We start from the raw sequence: 19,077 nt of genomic DNA on the forward strand, positions 1-19,077 counted from the left end.
ATAACAAAACATGCATTTATAATTTGTATTTAAATTTGTAATTACAGTGCTTCAACGTACTCAAATCTGTTCAGTGGAGCTGAAAAACAGTGAGTGTAGAAACAGGAGGTGGTCATAATGTTGTGACTTGACTGCGTATATGGCAGACAAATTTAGTCGAAAATGGAAACTTCTATAGCAAAACTGCAGATAACTGTTTGGGTTGCCCTTGCCTGGTGGTCTACAACATAACAATGAGAACTATTTAAGAGGCTTTTAAATGTCATGTGGACCTTTTATAATCAAGGGCATGTTTATTTTCATATTACTAAAGCACTCGACAGTTCTTTACATGGCCAGGCCCTGAGTGCTCTTCAAAAGCATTAGCTCTGGAAATCTCGGAAAGTGGTTTGATTTTACTGCAGTCGCGTTATTTTGTTTGAGGAATGCACGATTTAACTATTCGCTATTGTGTGTGATTTAAAAGTGGGACTATGTTTGGATTTTGGAATTCTGGGGATTCTAGGAATTGTACTTGTCCCATAATTAACTCTAATGAGGATCATCACTGATATCCATAGGTGGGGTACCAATATAGGTACCATGTTGCTATGTACCAAGTGTTCTTTAATCCTGGTCCTGGTACACCCCTGCCCAGGCCGATTTTAGAGGATTGCCTGCTTTAACACATTCCACAGTACTGTAACTCTGAAAGAGCTTATTAATGAGCTGATTAGTTGATTTTTGCACCAGGAGTAAAGGCATAAAGTTATCCAAAAGCAGTGTGTAAGACTGGTGAAGGAGAACATGCCAAGATGCATGAAAACTGTAATTAAAACCAGGGTTATTCCACCGAATGTTGATTTCTGAACTCATAAAACATTATGAATATGAACTTGTTTTGTCTTTGCATTTTTTGAGGTCTTAAAGCTCTGCATCTTTTTTGTTATTTCAGCCATTTCTCATTTTCTGCAAATAAATGCTCTAAACGACAATATTCTTATTTGGAATTTGGAAGGAATGTTTTACCTAGTTTATAGAATAAAACAACAATGTTCATTTTACTCAAAATTAAACATATACCGATAAATAGCAAAATCAGAGAAACTGATACAGAAACTGAAGTCCCTTCATTATTTCCAGAGCTGTATATAATTAATGTGATGCTCTCATGATTTTGTTCACCTCTTGAAATTCAGCCTCAAACTCAGCAGGAAACCTTTCAAGCTGAACACTAATCATCTCTAAATTAATAAATACAGCATGTGATAGATCCCTTAGCACTGACAAAAATATATATTTTTGCATGTTTTCCATGCATTCAGTTGCAAAGATAAGTGGCTCTTAAATGTCTGGCACATCAGTGGCCATAAAAAAAGTGCTCATCTGATGAGCTGCCTTCAGCATTTAGCAATGCACCCAGCATTTAACACTTTCCACTGTTTATTCTATTTGTTTATTTATTGAGCTACTGTGCTGCCACCTTGTGATTAAAGACAGTATAGCAAAAAAAAGGGGTGCATACAGCATTTTTGCAGTTTGTTGTAGTTGTCATGTACATGGACCCTGAAACTGTCCTGTTGCTAGATTCAAACATCCTTCAAAAACAGGACCTTGAGGGATGTTGTTTGTAACTGAGCAAAAATACAGCAAATATACTTTATGTAGAAGTGGTTGTATCTATTATTATTCCAGAGATTAAACATATCAGCCATAACATTAACACCACTGACAGCTGAAGTGGAAGACAGTGATTATCCTCAGTTATAGTGACAACTATCAACAGGAACGGATCAATTAGGCAGCAAGAAAACAGGCAAGCTAAAGAACCTGAGGCACATTAACAAGACCTAGATTGTGATGACTGGGTCAGAACATCTCCAAGGTCTTGAGTTTGTATGTTACAGTGGTATGAAAAAGTTTGGGCACCCCTGATAATTTTACAGATTTTTTTTCTTTATAAATCATTGGTTGTTTGGATCAGCAATTTCAGTTAAACATATCTTATAGCAGAGGAACACAGTGATATTTGAGAAGTCATATGCAGGTGCATATGGTAGATTTGGGCACCCTTGTCATTTTATTGATTTGAATATTTTAGCACTAATTATTGGAGAACAAAATTAGTTTGGTAAGCTCACTGACCTTTGACCTACATACACAGGTAAATCCAACTATGCGAAAGGGTAGCACGTTTTTCTTCACTTTGCATCTTCTTTGAAGAGTGGCAACTTCTTTCTGTAAATCCTATAAGCTTCTAAAGCCTATTTCACTTCTCAAATATCAGTGTGTTCATCTGCTATATGATATGAACTGAAATTTATGATCCAATAATTTATAAGAACAGGAAAATCCTGAAAATGATTAGGGTTGCCCAGACTTTTTCATACCAATGTATATTTTGACTTCCCTACGTTTATTTTCCAGCTATTAATCAAAGGGTTTTGATTTAGCAAATCTTGAATGCAGATTTCCATAGGGTTACATTTAGGGCCCTGTGGAAATAATGTTTAATTTTTATACCAATGCAGTTACTGTATGTAAGTGATACAATTGTGGGCTTATATAGACTTATATAGACCCTGCCTCTTTATACCTAATTGAAATGTCTCACACCAGCATGGTGACATTATAAATGCATCCAATAAGCTTAACATGCTAACCAGAAACCACCCAGACCATACTCTTCATTGTCTGCAAAATTATCAACTTAGATATATTAGCTTTTGAGGGCTAAAGCCGGTACTAAGTAAGATGCTGGCTGTCATTCTGCTGAGGCGAAAATGGGAAGCTTTTTCTGACTCATACATAATACAAGCTCTTGGCACAGTGAATAGCTATCATGTGTGGCTGAGTTTCTCTACAGCCACGACAATGGAGCAGATCATTCAAAAGGTGATGTGTCATTGTTAAAAGTAGGCCGCACCGTGTTACCTTGTAAAACAGCGAGGTCGGCGCTCAGACACCCGCCATGGTCAAGTTGGTTCCTCATTTTTGTTTTTGCGCCAGGTAAATATCAGCCTTTTTTAGAGGGCCATGTGCTTGGTTTCTAGAACTCCAAGCAGCGAGGGACAATAGGTAGTGGAGGGCTTAATGATTTCAGCTTGACAAAAGAGTCTGTCTCTGCGTCAGAAGCAGTGGGCCTCCTCGGCTGCGGTCAAAGTGCCCTTTTCTATTTCAGGTGCTGACACCTCAGTGTGTAAAGGTTCAGGCATAACTAATGCTGATTGACTGGCAAAATGGCATGACTGTGTTTCTTACAAGAATGTTACCGCAAGCTAACATGCTCTACCTTGCCCTTTCTCCACCTTCAGAGCCTGTCACTGTCATCCCTGCAGATTTACGCCCTGACCCCTCCTGACGTCAATTCGGATTTTAAAGGAACTGCTTCGGATATAGTCAATCACTTTGCTGAAGTGGTATTCTTAACTCTAAATGCATCAATGCACTCAAAGGCAGTTCAGATAGGGTGACCATATTTTCATTTGGGTAAACCAGGACACCTGGCTAAATGACGTCAACACCTAATTTGCATAATACATGGTTTTAAAGCTGTAAAGGAATAAGGTTGTGGGAGTGAACTAAGTGAGTAAAAAACACCCTAAATATGTTAGAAAGGTTACAAATGAACAACTTCTGTTGCTTTTTAAATAGGCCATTACTTTTTTACAATAACTTCATTTTTACATGAATTACATAAATTAGTTTTTTTGCCATGTTCTTAAATGTTATTATAAGAGCAGCAGTTAGCCTGAACTGTTATTCCACGTTTTTTTAAGGGTTTTGGTTCCTTTTTTAATTTTTTTTTACGTTTTCTTTATTTTTAAACCTATCATAGACAAATTGTTCAATGGTTCAATAGATATTTAGTTTTTTACAAAGAGGCAGACACTGTGGACAAGGTGAGTGACATGCTGTGTGGTGAATGAGGTGACTGGCTGAGACTGTGGGAGTTAAATTCAGTCGGGGGGGGGGGGGGGGTCGCTTGTGTGCTCCGCAAAACAGCAAGCTGTATGTCCGGAGAGGAAATTTATGTGGAGCTTAGATTTGGCGCCCCCTCTACGCTGCATACCCCCCCCCCCCCCCCCCCAAACATCCCCAAGATTACTGCTCTGTTCCAACCATATCCTTAAGCTTTCAGAGAACATGTACAAATACGGATTCAATTAATTAAGTGCACAGACCATCATCTATACCCATATTTAACATCATAAATGAGACTTGAGCATCACACGATTGCCAGTTTGAGCTAAAAATAGAACTAGGAGGAGAAAGCACTGTCTTTTTTATTGCTAAAGCTTGACAAAGACAAACCCAGGGAAGTGAGTGGGGACTAGGCTTAAAAGCTAAACTGGTTAAAAAACACTCAGTCCTCAAAAGTGTTTTTCATTTTGAGGCAAAATAATAGGGTGGATTCTGTCAGAATCCCAAAGTCAGAATCCCATTGTGGAGAGATCTTAAAATTGCTGCTCGGAGAAACAAAAATAGAAAGCGATTTTTTTTTTGCCGGAGGGTGTGCAATCAAATATTAGGTTGAAGGTGCCAGTAATTGTGTTCTTTTCATTTTCACAGTTTTGTTCTTTCAATACACACAAAGGAAATAAAGGTCAGGTTTATACACTTTTCAACCAATTATTTTTCATGACTTTTTCATGACTTTTCCAAGTCAAAACTGGTTCTAATAGTCCTAAAAATACTTTAAATACTTTAAAACGTCACGTTTTACTAGCTGAATAACATTTATATAATTGAAGCTGAAACTACAGTCTGAATAGGACCCAGATAGACAACTAATGCTAAGAGATAGCTGACAGATTTACCCAAACATTATATATTTTTTTTAAACCAAAACATTCAATAAATAGAAACTAGTTTTTCAAATGTCCATGACTTCTCTAAAACGTTCTGGGTATCCATGACTTTTTTTCAGGTTTTTCCTGACCATATGGACCCTGAACGTATAAAACAAAACACGTAGCCAAAATCATTTTCTGGAAAATAAATATGAGATGCCCACACTTGCTTCTGTAGAAGAGGTAACAGATTATAACAAATATGGTCCAACTAATTAGCTCCAGTAAATGACAAGCCCTCCAGTTGAAGTAGTGTTGTTACAATATGAAGGCACATCTTGTTATTCCCGCTAATCCACCTCTTCTTTGGCTGGTTGAAAGTAGGCTGCTATGCTTGTTAAAAAAAAAAAAAAAAAAAGCAGCTTTGGGAACAACCGGTACCAGCTGCACTCAGAAGCCCATATTTAGGGAAGCCAAACAACCAGCGAGCCGGACAGATTTTTTTTAGGTGTTTTTTGTTGATATCCATTTGTTCAGGGTAATTACACTCCAGTTTATAGCTGGGGTATTATAGTAAAAGGGGAACTGTACTGGTGTTCCTTGTGTTATTCCAGTTCATCAAGAATTACCAACCCTCTATGGCCTGACTGTACATTTGTTCAATTATCTTATGAAACTGGAGAACAATAATTTGACAAATGTCAGGTGATCTTTACTGCATTGCAAATTCTGCTTATTTTAGGAGTCATGTGCAGTAATAAACATCCATTTTAATGCAGATCAGCTATAAACAATAACGCCACCTGCCTAATATTGAGTAGGTCCCACTTGTGCCAAATCATCTGTTAACATCACCTTTTTAAAATCACATCATTATTAGTCTTTTTACCTCATTAATAGCCATACATTACCCTCGTCTCAATGGTTTCTAGGAATGTAAACCTTATTGCGATAAATCACAAGTCCAGAAGGCTTGGAGTCATGGAGAGGGGTGCAGTCTTTCAATGTTAGATCAATTTTGATCTTTAAAAGGTTTCATTCCATCGTTTTTTCATTCATTTTAAAATATGGTCTTTATTATGAATGACTGCCATGTAAGATGTTTTTTTGTAGAATAAACTGCTCCGGTGTTTCTGTTTAGCCCTGTTTTATTTCACTGAATTACTGGTCTCTGAAGAAAGACAGGATTCCGGCTTTTGCTCATGAATATTCCTACATGCAAACATGGCGCCTCTGATTGGCTAACAGCACTGCAGCAGAGAACACTCTAAACAGTCCTAAAACTCAAAGGACAAAATGTTTTCAGAGATTTACAGCCTTAGTTGTAAAGATACAGCACTAAGTGCCAGGTAAAGTTAACCCTTAAACTTTACTGAACATCAGACTCTCAGCATCGCATTTCAGAGTGCTTTGTTGATGCTTGTTTATTGATGTTCCATTGAACAACCTTGAGCTACATAAAAAAACACTATTATTATTATTATTATTATTATTATTATTAAAACAATAAAACCAGAGGATAAGAATCAGTCTAAACAGACACCAAGGAGAGGATGGCTGTGTTATCCTACAAGGTGATTCTGCAGAGATATTCAAAAGCATATGACTGAAAATAGTACGTGTTAATGTGAGAATGTCTGTGTTTGCTGTTATTTAAGCGATTGTAAAGACTCAAAGTGATTTTCCTTGTCCTGTGACCGAAGTGAGAAACAAAATGGCTCACTAAACACTGCAATTAAGCAAGCAGCAGTTGAAGCTAAATTGAAAATGTCAAGAATAACAATTAAAATCATTATCTTTCACCACTATCTTTTGCTGAACATCCAACAAGCCAGGGCACAATTTTCATAGCGACTCCTGTCTAATTTAAGCTACTTAAATCTAATTAACACACACGCATACAATTAACACAATATGAATTGTGTAATCGTAAACAAATGATTTGCTATAAAAGAGGTTTTGTGCCATTGCCTTCATGGAACTCTTGCTAAAGAAGAGGCCTGGGTTGGTGTTGGCTTAGTGTTTAAGGTTGTGGATTTCTTGCCCATTGAGCTCCTAGTTTTAGGAAACCAAAAGATGTCCGTCATACTATCTACTGACCATAACTCCAGTGCATTAGCATGCCAGCTATGATCCCATATCCAACATCACTACTACTACGCCAGTGCGCCAACTACCAGCTGCTCAACATCAGCACCACAGCAGCATCACACTGACTACCAGTGTCCTCCAACATTGCTACAGTGGCAGTAGCGTGCTGGATACCACCCCCCCCCCCCTTTACCCAACACTATGCTACTGCTGTTCCACACATTTAGTGAAACTAGCATTACCTTTGTGTACCTTAACAGGGAAATAAAAGGTTGCATAACAGCTTGGACCTGGGAAATAAGACTAATAACAACAATAAAAATGAGGACCATCATGGACCCTTTATATTAAGAGGTTCATAAACAACAACATAGTCAGCAACAATCAACAGTGAACTAGCACTCCTCAGCTATGTTTAGCAGTTTATCCAGGCTGCTTGATACAGATCCACTAAAGCTAGAACCTAGATACAGAGAGACGTGAGAAAAAAAGTGAGAGAGTGAGAGACAGATTCAAAGAGAGAGAAAGACAGACAGCTACAGAGACAGAAAGATAATGAATGACACACAGAGACAGATACAGAGACAAAGAGAGAGAGAGACAGATACAAAGAGAGAAACTAAGATAGAGACAGTGAGTGATACACAGAGAGAGAAAGAGGATACAGAAAGAGGGAGAAAGTGAGAGACAGTGATACAGAAAGAGGAGATACAGAGAAAGAGTGATACAGATAGAGAGAGTGATACAGAGGCAGAGAGACTGAGTGATACAGAGAGAGAGAGAGAGAAAGAGAGAGACGGATACAGAGAGAGATATAGAGAGAGTGCTACAGATAAAGAGAGAGAGATAGATACAGAGAGATACACAGAAAAATAGAGAGAGATGGATACAGAGAGAAAGAGAGAGAGAGATACAGAAAGAGGGTGGCAGTCTTGCTCAGTGGTTGGCTCTATCAGTACAGTGACGCAGTGTGCACTTAATCAGAGGCAGTGCGTTTCTGGGCAGTAGGTGCACATGGTGGTGGTGGTGGTGGTGGTGAGGGGTGGACAGTAGTTGACGCCTGGAAAGAGAGGAAGAAACTGCAGAGGAGCTCGGAGCTCTGGACAGGAACTATGGCTGTGTCTCGGACAGTGCTGCTGCTGGTGCTGCTGATTATGGTCAGTGTGGGAAACTGGGCTCGAGGCTGGACTTTCTCCTGCCCTCAGATCTGCCGCTGCAGCCCGGACAGAGTGACCTGCACCAGACACACTCAGACCCAGAACTCATCCCCCCGGATCAGCAGCCTGTGAGTACACTTTCATTAAAACTCAGCACCACAGAGTCCATTCACTAGTGATTAAGGGTTTAGAAATCAAGTGAGGGTAGTGAAATAAATGTCTAAAAGATCTTGTCGTTTAACTTCAAAGAAAAAGTTAATTTAAATAATAATAGTAGTAGTAATAAGAATAACAACAGTAATAGTGGTAGTAGTAGTAACTTAAAGAAAACATGCATCTTTAACCTTTTGCTTTAGATGATTGTAGCGAATTTCTATTGGTCCATAGTTTGTTTGTTAGTTTACAAACATGAATTGTGCTTTTTCTTTTTTGCCAAAACTGTAAAAAAAAAAATAAAAAAAAAATAAAAATAAAAAAGATGCTTTAGATGATTGTAGAAAATTTCTATTGGTCCATAGTTTATTTGTCAGTTTACAAACATGAATTGTGCTTTTTCTTTTTTTTTTTTTTTTTGCCAAAAAAAAGATTGTTAAAAAAAACATTTATTGGTACTGTTGTCTGTGAAGAATGTGCCTAGATCATACAGAGCTGTACTAAAGGACTTAAAGCTTAAGTAAAGTTTAATTCAAGAAATTGCCTATATGATACAGTTCACGATAAAAGCTTACAATATAAATATATAAAAAATATATATATATAAAAAGCACACCATCATGTTTAAGAACTTTTTTTATCCAATCAGAACAGTGATATTTAACGACACAGCACATCACTGCTGTGGAGTTGGCAGGGTTTAAACACAACAGGATCCACTGACCGCCACCAATCTTTACATCTATATACATTTTTATACCCCTATATAAAGACCATGTTTACACCTGGTCAGTTCATGTTACTAGTATCTAAAATGGATCCTGCTAAAATGTGATCACATGCATTTACACTTGGTAGTCAAATGCGCATGAAGTGACCAGGTGTGAACAGAGTCTAAGTTTTTCTAGACTGGAACACTTTACATTCAGACTGAATACTGAATTAATGAGTGTACTTTATTTCATAAATTGGGCAATTCTCTCGTTCAGGCTTTGACTTAGATAAACGGGTTTCCAATTGTTCCAGTTGTCCAGGTCATGTCACCAATGTTCCGGGAAAGTAGGAAAGTAGGTCTGGGCAAAAGCAGGTTTAGTAAATGTGTCTTAGCCATGTCTAATCACAGAAGTTAAAGATTTGCCATGTGTTTTTGTATTTTTAGAAGACTGATGCATCTGCCTTTCAAAGAGGTGGCCAGCAGGACCTTCAGAGGTCTCCTCAACGTGTCAAGAATGTGAGTTTGAGGTCACACAGTGTACCTTGTACACAGGGAGCCAGCAACAAGATGTTAAGACTAGTAAACGTGCCTGTAATGAATAGCTCTGTCTTGTATTAAGCTTAATCCATAAACTAAAAGAACAGGCTGTTGACATGCTGAATTTGCAAAGAGCAAATTAAAAGGGTGATAAATTGTACAGCACTTATGCGTTACCAATATATTTATCAGATTCTCAGATAAAACAAGAATGTTTTAGACTTTAGACCTTCCTCAATGTCTTTCTCAATGGCCCAGGAGACAAAACCTAATATGTTGGATATTATACAGATGTTGTTTGATTTTATTTGAAGGTATAGCCATGCTTGATTTATGTATTTATTACTAGTTATCAAATGCTACTGGTCAGGTAAAAGTATCCAAATTTGCTTTATAGAAATCAATAATAGGGGGGGGGGGGAAACCCTGGTGAGCAAGCCAAAGGCACAAGTGTCAATAAAAAAAAAAAAAACTTCCTCAATGCTATAGGAAGAAACCTTGGGAGATACCAAAACGCACAATAATGGAGGACCCATCCTCCTTTGGTCAAAACATAAATGACTACGATAAAATTCACTAAGCTATTACATAAATCTATTTCTGTAGTTATATAGTCACAGTGGTGACACTAAGAATAATGTGTAGTAAAAAAAAAACAAAGTTAGTGGTAGTTTTTTTTAATATAATAAAAATAACAATACTAGCAGAAGTCAGAGTTCAAGTAAACGCAATAAGTAGTGAATGTTGGTCAACTCAAATCACTTCTTAGACGTCCTAAGAACAATACAAAACAATAAGCCTAAAGAAAATAATACAGTTAAATACACAAATGTAGTAGAAACCTAATGTAATGGATAAAATTGTGTCTGAGGTAAAAGTATCCCTCTTCTATTAAAACGTAACTTGAGCAAAATTCAAAGTTTTATCATTTAAATGTACAAATTTGTGCAAATGAGACTTAACTAAACACATAACTAAAGAAATGTAACTACCGTAGTTTCTGACAGATCTTCAAATTGAAACAATCATAATACCAGATTTTAGTAGAGCATGTTTTGTCCCCGACATTATAGCTGATACAAAATTGCTATACACTCTACGTATACACTCTAAATATACTCTCAAACCTCAGTCTCAGTCTCCATTCAACATAAAATCTATTTATAAAAAGAAATGTCTGGCTAAACTTATCCATGTAAATAAACATGCGACTCTGACAGAAATCATAATATCCATATTCAATTCAGGAAAAAACCCCACACGCAAATCTCACAGAAAAACTGCAGCTTTCTTAAGCCTCTATGGGACATGACAAAGGTCATGGGTCACAATACTAGTTCCTGCCCTATGACATGTAAGTAAGCAAACTCAGCATGTGAAAACAAATGCCTACCTCAGAATCCTCTGACATTTGTTTTAACTACAAAAGGCAATTCCGACTGCGATTACATTCTGAAAGATTGAGGAGGGCGTTACATCATCAAACACCTAAGACACATTTTAAAATCTGCTAAAGTGTAAGTGGTTCCTGATTGGGTAGGACTGTTCTGTAATTAACTGAAATGATGTCAACTAGATGAGTCATTTTAGGGGGAGGGGATAAAAAGCTGATGACAGAATTATCATTGGCACATCAAGAGCAGCTTATTTAGCAGCTTGTTTTTATATGCTGGTCTTTCTGCTTATTTCAATGTACTGGAATACATTTCTTATCAAAAATAACATATGAAAATGTCTCTGCTGCAGTGAAATTTCCCAGAGTGACTCAATCAGGACGATACAAAGTGAGGCATTTCTCTCCATCCACAGCCTCGAAGAAATGTAAGTAATATCTCTTTTCTTTCAACATATTAACTCGCATGCCAAAAGTCACGGGATAACAGAATGACGATAGATACGCTCGTGTACTTGGAATAGGTAATACATGGCATTACACTAGTTTTGTGCAGGCAAGGTCTCCTTCTTATGACTTTTCCATGAAGATTATGTTTGAGAGCATCACTGCACAGTAGAACACTGTACCACCACTCTTGACTGTTATAAACATTCGCAGTGATAAGGGAATTAAAATTTACCAGCCTATGAGCATATCTCATATTGACCTCCACAGTTCCCCTGAGCTGGCACTGAACAGGCAAGCAACACTGGAGTTGCTTATAGGCCCCCATATGCTTGATAAACATTTGTATAAGATTTGAAGTGTCAGATAATTCATAAAGCCTGGAAATCTGATTTGGATGATTGGTGATTGATGATATGTTTCAGACCTGCTTAAGGTCTGGTCAAAAAATCTCAAAAAAATCTTTAACAAATGTTGGAACTTTACAACTTAATTCTTAAGGTTATTAAAAACAGTAACTGTCCTGAAAATACTATTTACAAAATCAAAATAAATGTGTATTTCACCCAAACCTCTAGTAAGACAATCTACAATTTTCAATAAAAATATTTGTTAAACAAAACACAAATTTGTATTTAGGACATTCACAACAATTACAGTATTAATTTATTACACAGTGTATGGACATGACCTAAATCATTTGCTGACTTTAGTATTGCTCGTTACAGGTGCTTGATTTATTTATAAATACCATTTAAAAAAGTATATTTCAATTCCAATGTATAAATGTTGTTTCCAATTAAGAGCAGGACTGCATTGTTAGACTAGATAGCATAGATATTGTGACAGGCCCACTTGTATCATATCATATATAAACCAAGGACGGAATGCATGCAATTAATTTCTCTTTTCTATTTCTCTTTGTTTTTTCCAGCTTAATACAGAATATCAATCAGCTGCTGGTCATTGAAAACGGTGCCTTCACAGACTTGCCCAAATTAAAATACCTGTACGACAATTTAACCAAGCCATATTTTTAAAGTTATTTTTTAAGCTGTAATACAGTGCCTGATTCCTGTCTGGTCTGTTGTGTTTAGGAGCATCTGTAATACAGGAATGAGGCATTTCCCAGACCTCTCCACCATCGCCTCGATGGAGCTATATTTCTTCCTGTAAGTATTTGTATCCCGCAGTGATTTAGTACTGTAGCCTTCCAGCTGCACCTGCAGAGCTGAAGTGCGTATCTCTGGATTTATGCCCGGTTCAGCTAATACTCTGTGTTAATTTGCTATAAATATGCCTTTGGTGATTGCTGAGAGGGTAAGATTGGTGGGAGGAAAGAGCATTGTAGATTTCCTAGTGAATTGTCTATTAAAACTAAAACCTGCTCAGAATAAGCATCTGAATATGAAGCGAATGTGAAATACATATGCAGTTTTTCTCAAATTATTATTGTTCTGTTTGTTTTTCATGAAGGGAGATCGCAGACAACACACACATGAACAGCATTCCAGCCAATGCATTCCAAGGTATATCCAAGGAGTACATGTACATGTGAGTAGAGACCAATCCTGCATTTGATATTGATTATAAATCATATATATCAAATATATATTTCAAATAAAGAGAAAAATAGATAATCAAAGCCATCAAACCAAGCGGAACTGCTTGAATTTTTGTACCAGGAGTTGCATAAAGTTATCCAAAAGCAGTGTGTAAGACTGATGGAGGAGAAAATGCCAAGATGCATGAAAACTGTGACTCAAAAAACAGGGTTATAGAATAAGATTGCAACTGCTTGAATTTTTGTACCCGGAGTTGCATAAAGTTATCCAAAAGCAGTGTGTAAGACTGATGGAGTAGAACACGCCAAGATGCATGAAAACTGGGATAAAAAAGCAGGGTTATAGGATAAAACAGCAATGTTCATTTTACTCAAAAACATATACCTTTAAATAGCAATACTGAAGTGGTCTCATTTTTCTCCAGAGCTGTATATTAGACAAAATAGTAGACTATTGCTATTTTTCAAACAACATAACCATAGATCCAAACTGATGTACATGTTTTTTTATGGATTTTTTGAATTACGCAATCAACTCTTGAGCTTCGGAAGAAATTTAGTGAAGGGTTTTGAAATGACTATAATAAAAAAAATCATCTGACTGAATTATGACCAAATTTTTACAATATTCTTAGATTTACAGACAAATGTTATCTCTACATTGTTGAATTTTTACAGTGTTATAAATTAAAACTAGTTAAAAAGTTTTTTTTTTTTTTTTTTTACTTTTCAGCAGTTGCTAGGTGGCTATTATGGTGTTGCTGGGTTGCTGCTAGATGGTTGCTATAATTTTGCTACATCAGTACTAGACGGGTGTTCAGACACTTATAGATACCTATATCTATGAATTGGGGTTGTTTGGGAAGTGAACTTCCTAACATTCATACATAACTACATTGACATCAAACCCTGTTTATAACATCTGTTTCTTTCCTTAAGGAATCTGGTGCGGAATGGATTCACCGAGATCAGATCTCACGCTTTCAACGGGACCAAGCTGGATAAGCTGTACGTATCTCTCTCCTTTATCAGTGTGGGAAGGTTCATTGTTTCAGATGCATCACTTTCAGACATGTTTACAGAAAGCAGCCTCTCTTGTCTTGAGATGAGTGGCAGGATCAGATGTTTGTATTGAGCTTGAAGGTTCTGTCTAATCAGAAGAACATATTGTCCCGGTCAAACAATATATAAATGAGATAAAAACTGTGCCGCAGTGTTTTTCTAAGCATGTACACTTTATTATCTCGCCACTAAGTCTAAATAAACAGTTAGTATGCAGTTCTTAATGTGCAATCTGTGTGGTTATAATAGTAATTTAGCTAAAGCTGTTAATGGGTGCATTTTTTGGATATGGTGTTATTTTACCAGCACAGATATAATGTACTGTACAGAGGTTTTATGCACATAAGCACATTATTTAAATCTTGCTCAGCAAGAAGTGTTTTTAGTTCTTAGAATAAAATGCACAATGACATGAACAGTAAAATCTATTGAGATTTTTTTTTCTTCAAAGAAAGCAGTTAATATCTTATTGTTGAGCGAGTCTGGAGAACAAATCTTGACTCAAGACAACAAGAGCCAAGTCAAGATCAAGACCAAGACACATCAAGTCAGAGTCCAGACTAAGACTTATAATAAATGAGCCCATGTCAACACCAATGCCATCATATATCATATATTAAATCATACTAAATAAAAAGAGTATTCAATGAATTGATAATTGATTCAATATAAATTAAATATAAATCAAAAAACATATGTATTAATGCATAATAGTAAGAAATACCAATACAGATTAAAACTTAACATACATTTTGTTTTACTGAGTAAACATTTATAGATCAGATAAGAAGCTAGGAAGCCAAAGTGCCTTACACATTTGAACAGTGTTGTAATTATTATTACATTAAACAAGTACAGATTAAAACTAAATTTTTGACTGTATTATTGTTATTTTTATTTTTTTAGAATTCTGAAGAACAACAGGCAACTCACTAAAATCCACGATGACGCATTAGTAGGAGCACTGGGACCCAATCTGCTGTAAGTAAACTTTGAATATTAAACCATTTTTATTATCTGGTATTATCCAGTTAAAGGAAATCAACTGTGACTTAAATAAAACTGACTGGTAAAAGTATATTTTAGAATGTTCCTATCTGTTGGCCAAGGTCTGTATATTTATGGGGAGTAGAGTCGCCCTCCTACTGAAGCATTTCAAGGCAAGTGTCACAATCACCTCAAACTTTAGCCTTGGTATAAAAGAGCCAAGTACCCATTCTACAGGGCCATGCTCATAATGTGTATTACATACTGCGTAAAATCATCAGAATCAGGGTCACCTATCTTATCTGAAAGGGCCGTTATGGCTGCTGATTTCCATTCCACCCAAACAGGAGAACACCTTATATAACTAGGTGTGTGTGGGAAGACGGTGACATGATTAAAGAAGCTCATCAGGTGAGGTGTTCTGTGTTTGGATAAAATCAAATGAAAGCTACCATTGCTTCAGTTCAGTTTTAAGAAAAGTGTCATCTCTTTAGCTGAGTGAGTGAATATGTGAATAAATATATATATATATATATATATATATATATATATATATATATATATATATATATATATAAATATATAAATATATAAATATATATATATATATATTTTTTTTTTTTTCGATTCAGATTAGATCTGCATATTTGGACTGGTCCAATATATAGTCAATGATACGCACTTATAGAACACATAGAAATGGAAAAAAATATCAGCATCCACCAAAAACAGATTTTAAGAATACATAAAAACATGGTCAGCACTAAACAACCTCTCACAAACAAACAGATCAACACACCACTTAACACAACCATTATTCCAGCAACCATCCAATTACATCTAGCACCTCTACTCGAATGTTCCTATACACACACACACACACACACACACACACACACACACATACACACAGACTGGGCAGATACTTATATTTATTTCCTGTGTCTCTACCCATTTTCTCTCTTTTCTCTCTCTATCTCCACATACAGACAAAAAAAATGCTGTTCTGCTCTCTTTGTTGTTCCTTAATATTGGTCTTTTTTCTTGCTATATTTTGTCTTTTTTTATTCCTTTTTTTTGTCTTCTCTGTTTTTTTGTTTGTTTTTTGTTGTTTGTGCTTAAATTTTTTCTTTGAGTGATGTCATGGAAACAACACTTCTGGTCCCACAAAGGACTATGTTTGTAATAGTGATGTGTGAAAAGTGTAATGTTTTTTCTTAACAGATGTTTAAGTATACAGTTGAAATATGCTTAAAGATTCATGTCTTCTTGTGTGTGTGGTTTTTTATAGAGACCTGTCCTCCACTGCTCTCCGCTCGCTACCCTTACGTGGCCTGAGAGATCTAAAGGTTCTGGTAGCTCGGTCTGCACCTGATCTTAAGACACTACCCCCACTTGAGAGCCTTCAGGACCTACAAGAAGCAGAGCTCACCTACCCCAGCCACTGCTGTGCCTTCCACACCTGGAGACGCAACAACAGGTCTGATTCAGGATGACTAGTATGGAACAGATGATGGTTGCCAAATGTTTGTGGACATCCCTTCTAATGAATGCATTAGGATATTTAAAGTTTACTTTAAGTTGTACCTTTTGAGGAGATGCAAACACACACAAACACACACAGTTCGTCTAATATTTGTAGAAATGTATTGCTTTGTAAAAATCTGAGCTGTGAAGCAGTGAAACTGTGTTCTATGGAATTCTGTCACTCCATCCAGTACTGCTTTAACAATCCGTTTTGGTCCAGACTTCTACAGCAGGTGTGGATCTACTTAACCATGGTCTAATTTATCTGCATCTATGTGATTCAGATTTTTATACCAATTACAGAAAGTTGAGACAGGTCATCACCAACCTTTGAACAACACAAAGGGGGGAAACTTTTACAAATACATGTCACGCAGTTAAATCCCTGAGTCCTTGACTCAGTAGATTGGCTATTTATTCACAGAAATAAAAGGAATCAGAGGGTAATCTGTTATGCTCATTCTCAAACTCTGGCTGAGGCAGAATTCAGCACAACATCTGGGAAAAAACAACTTGCCAAACTGACAACATTTTACAAACGAATCATTGCAAAAACAATGGAGGTTATGAAAACAGAACATAGGAAATAACTGTTACTCAGTTCACTTAGTCACTAAACTGAAGTGTGAAACCAAAACTAACTGGAACCAAATGTAGCTTATGGTCAATTGGATTAATAGTCTTTACTTGAAGGAGTATCTTTAACATTTTCTATACATTAAAGCAATTATATTATAATATAGTTTGAAAAAAAGTTGTTGACACCAGCTGTTTTTGTCACCATCTAGGGAGAATGCCATATTCAGTCGCTTCAGGAACCTAACAAGGCTATGTAATATGGACAACCAACCAGATCTTATGTAAGTAGTCCTAACTTCCCAACATCTTACATTACAAATAAGGTACACCATTAAAACTGTCAATTTATTAATGGAACCTTTTATTATTTTTTTTTCCCCATATATCTTCAGGGACCCATCAGCTGAAGACCTGTCTGACCTTTACGACATCAACTTCCACTACCCAGATTTGGATTTATGCGCCAGCAGCACTTCTTTCAAGTGCACCCCAGAACCCGATGCCTTTAATCCCTGTGAGGACCTACTGGGTTACGGATTCCTGCGCTCCATCACCTGGATCATCACTGTCTTCGCTCTTCTGGGCAATTTAGCAGTGCTGATAGTCCTGCTCTCGAGCCACCAGAAGCTGACTGTCTCCAGATTCCTTATGTGCAACCTGGCCTTTGCTGACCTGTGCATGGGACTGTACCTGCTTCTGATCGCACTGGTGGACTACCGCTCCCAGCAGGAGTATTATAACCATGCTACAAACTGGCAGACAGGGGCTGGATGTGGAATTGCTGGGTTCCTGACAGTCTTTGCAAGCGAGCTGTCGGTCTACACTCTGACCATGATTACCCTGGAGCGCTGGCACACCATTAACTACGCCATGCAGAGAAATAGGAGATTGAGACTGCGACAAATTATGAGCCTGATGGCTTTCGGCTGGGTCTTTTCAATTCTGGTGGCTCTGCTCCCTGTGCTCGGCATCAGCAGCTACATTAAAGTTAGCATTTGCCTGCCAATGGACATCGAGACCCCGGCTTCACAGGGGTACGTCCTAGTTGTGCTAGTCTTAAACATGGCTGCCTTTTTAATGGTGTGCTGCTGCTATGTTGGAATCTACTTAAGCGTGCACAACCCAAACGTTATAACACGACATGGGGACACCAGAATAGCCAAGCGGATGGCGGTACTCATCTTCACGGACTTCCTGTGCATGGTGCCCATCTCGTTCTTCGCCATCTCAGCTGCTTTGCGCATGCCGCTAATCACGGTCTCACAGTCCAAGATCCTCCTTGTTCTTTTTTATCCCATCAACTCACTGTGCAACCCCTTCCTTTACACCATTTTCACAAGAGCCTTTCGCAGAGACATGTATCTGCTTCTGAGCCGCTGTGGCTGCTGCCAGACGCAAGCCGAGTTCTACAGAGTGCAAGGTCTCTCAGCAGTCACCTTGGCTTCCAAGAACAAGAACTCTAGGAAATCCCGTTCAAACCAGTTCCACGCGTACCACATCAAGCTGCAGGGCTGCTTCTTCAACAAAGATGCAACATGAGAAGCGCGTTTCAAAAAATCATAGACTGATAATTCACCTGTTGCACTGGAGAAATTATGTATATACTGTACATACTGTAAATATATATTACAGACTTTTTTATGAAACTGAATTTTCAAATGGATATTTTCTTCAGAAATAAAATAAATATAAATTGGTTCTATATTTTTCTTTATTTTACACTTCCAGGTAGTGGTGAATGCTATATAGTTGCTTGGTTGTTGCAAGAGTTGCTAAGGTGTGTCAGGCGGTAGCTTAGGTGCAAATAAGAAAGGTGAATAAACTGTGCCCTCCTTTTATTTATTCAGGGTCCAGTAAATATGATCATGTCCAGTAAATATGATCATATGATGTATAATTATGTCCCTAAATACACTTATTAATTATATTTAATAATTATATTATAGTTTATATGATTTTATACACTTACCATTATACCACCTATTCATTCCAGACAGCTCATTTTGAGGTGTACAAAAGTTTGTAATGAAACTGTTTAAATAATTTAATGAAAATTATCAAGTAATTTGTGTGTTTAGGTGCTAATGTGGATT

The 19,077-nt window shown here is 37.1% G+C and overlaps 1 protein-coding gene across 1 annotated transcript; it reads left to right on the top strand.

Annotated features, from left to right (window-relative positions):
* The first annotated feature begins 7,663 nt into the window (after positions 1-7,663).
* Positions 7,664-18,663, top strand: LOC103043730 (lutropin-choriogonadotropic hormone receptor). Its single transcript, XM_007230113.4, has 11 exons — positions 7,664-8,148; positions 9,333-9,404; positions 11,172-11,246; positions 12,200-12,274; positions 12,363-12,437; positions 12,742-12,819; positions 13,769-13,837; positions 14,798-14,872; positions 16,170-16,358; positions 17,194-17,265; positions 17,377-18,663. Exons 1-11 carry the CDS (start codon positions 7,976-7,978, stop codon positions 18,521-18,523), a joined length of 2,100 nt encoding a protein of 699 aa, XP_007230175.2. The 5' UTR covers positions 7,664-7,975; the 3' UTR covers positions 18,524-18,663.
* The last annotated feature ends 414 nt before the right edge of the window (positions 18,664-19,077 follow it).

The sequence above is a fragment of the Astyanax mexicanus genome, chromosome 25 (assembly GCF_023375975.1).
Source record: "Astyanax mexicanus isolate ESR-SI-001 chromosome 25, AstMex3_surface, whole genome shotgun sequence".
Lineage (NCBI taxonomy): Eukaryota > Metazoa > Chordata > Actinopteri > Characiformes > Acestrorhamphidae > Astyanax > Astyanax mexicanus.

Bases quoted from the DNA above. Each gene is read 5' to 3' on its own strand.
- LOC103043730 (XM_007230113.4), top strand. From the start codon at position 7,976: ATGGCTGTGTCTCGGACAGTGCTGCTGCTGGTGCTGCTGATTATGGTC. The intron at 9,405-11,171 runs GTGAGTTTGAGG...TCTCTGCTGCAG, and splicing joins CTCCTCAACGTGTCAAGAAT to TGAAATTTCCCAGAGTGACT. The intron at 14,873-16,169 runs GTAAGTAAACTT...GGTTTTTTATAG, and splicing joins GCACTGGGACCCAATCTGCT to AGACCTGTCCTCCACTGCTC.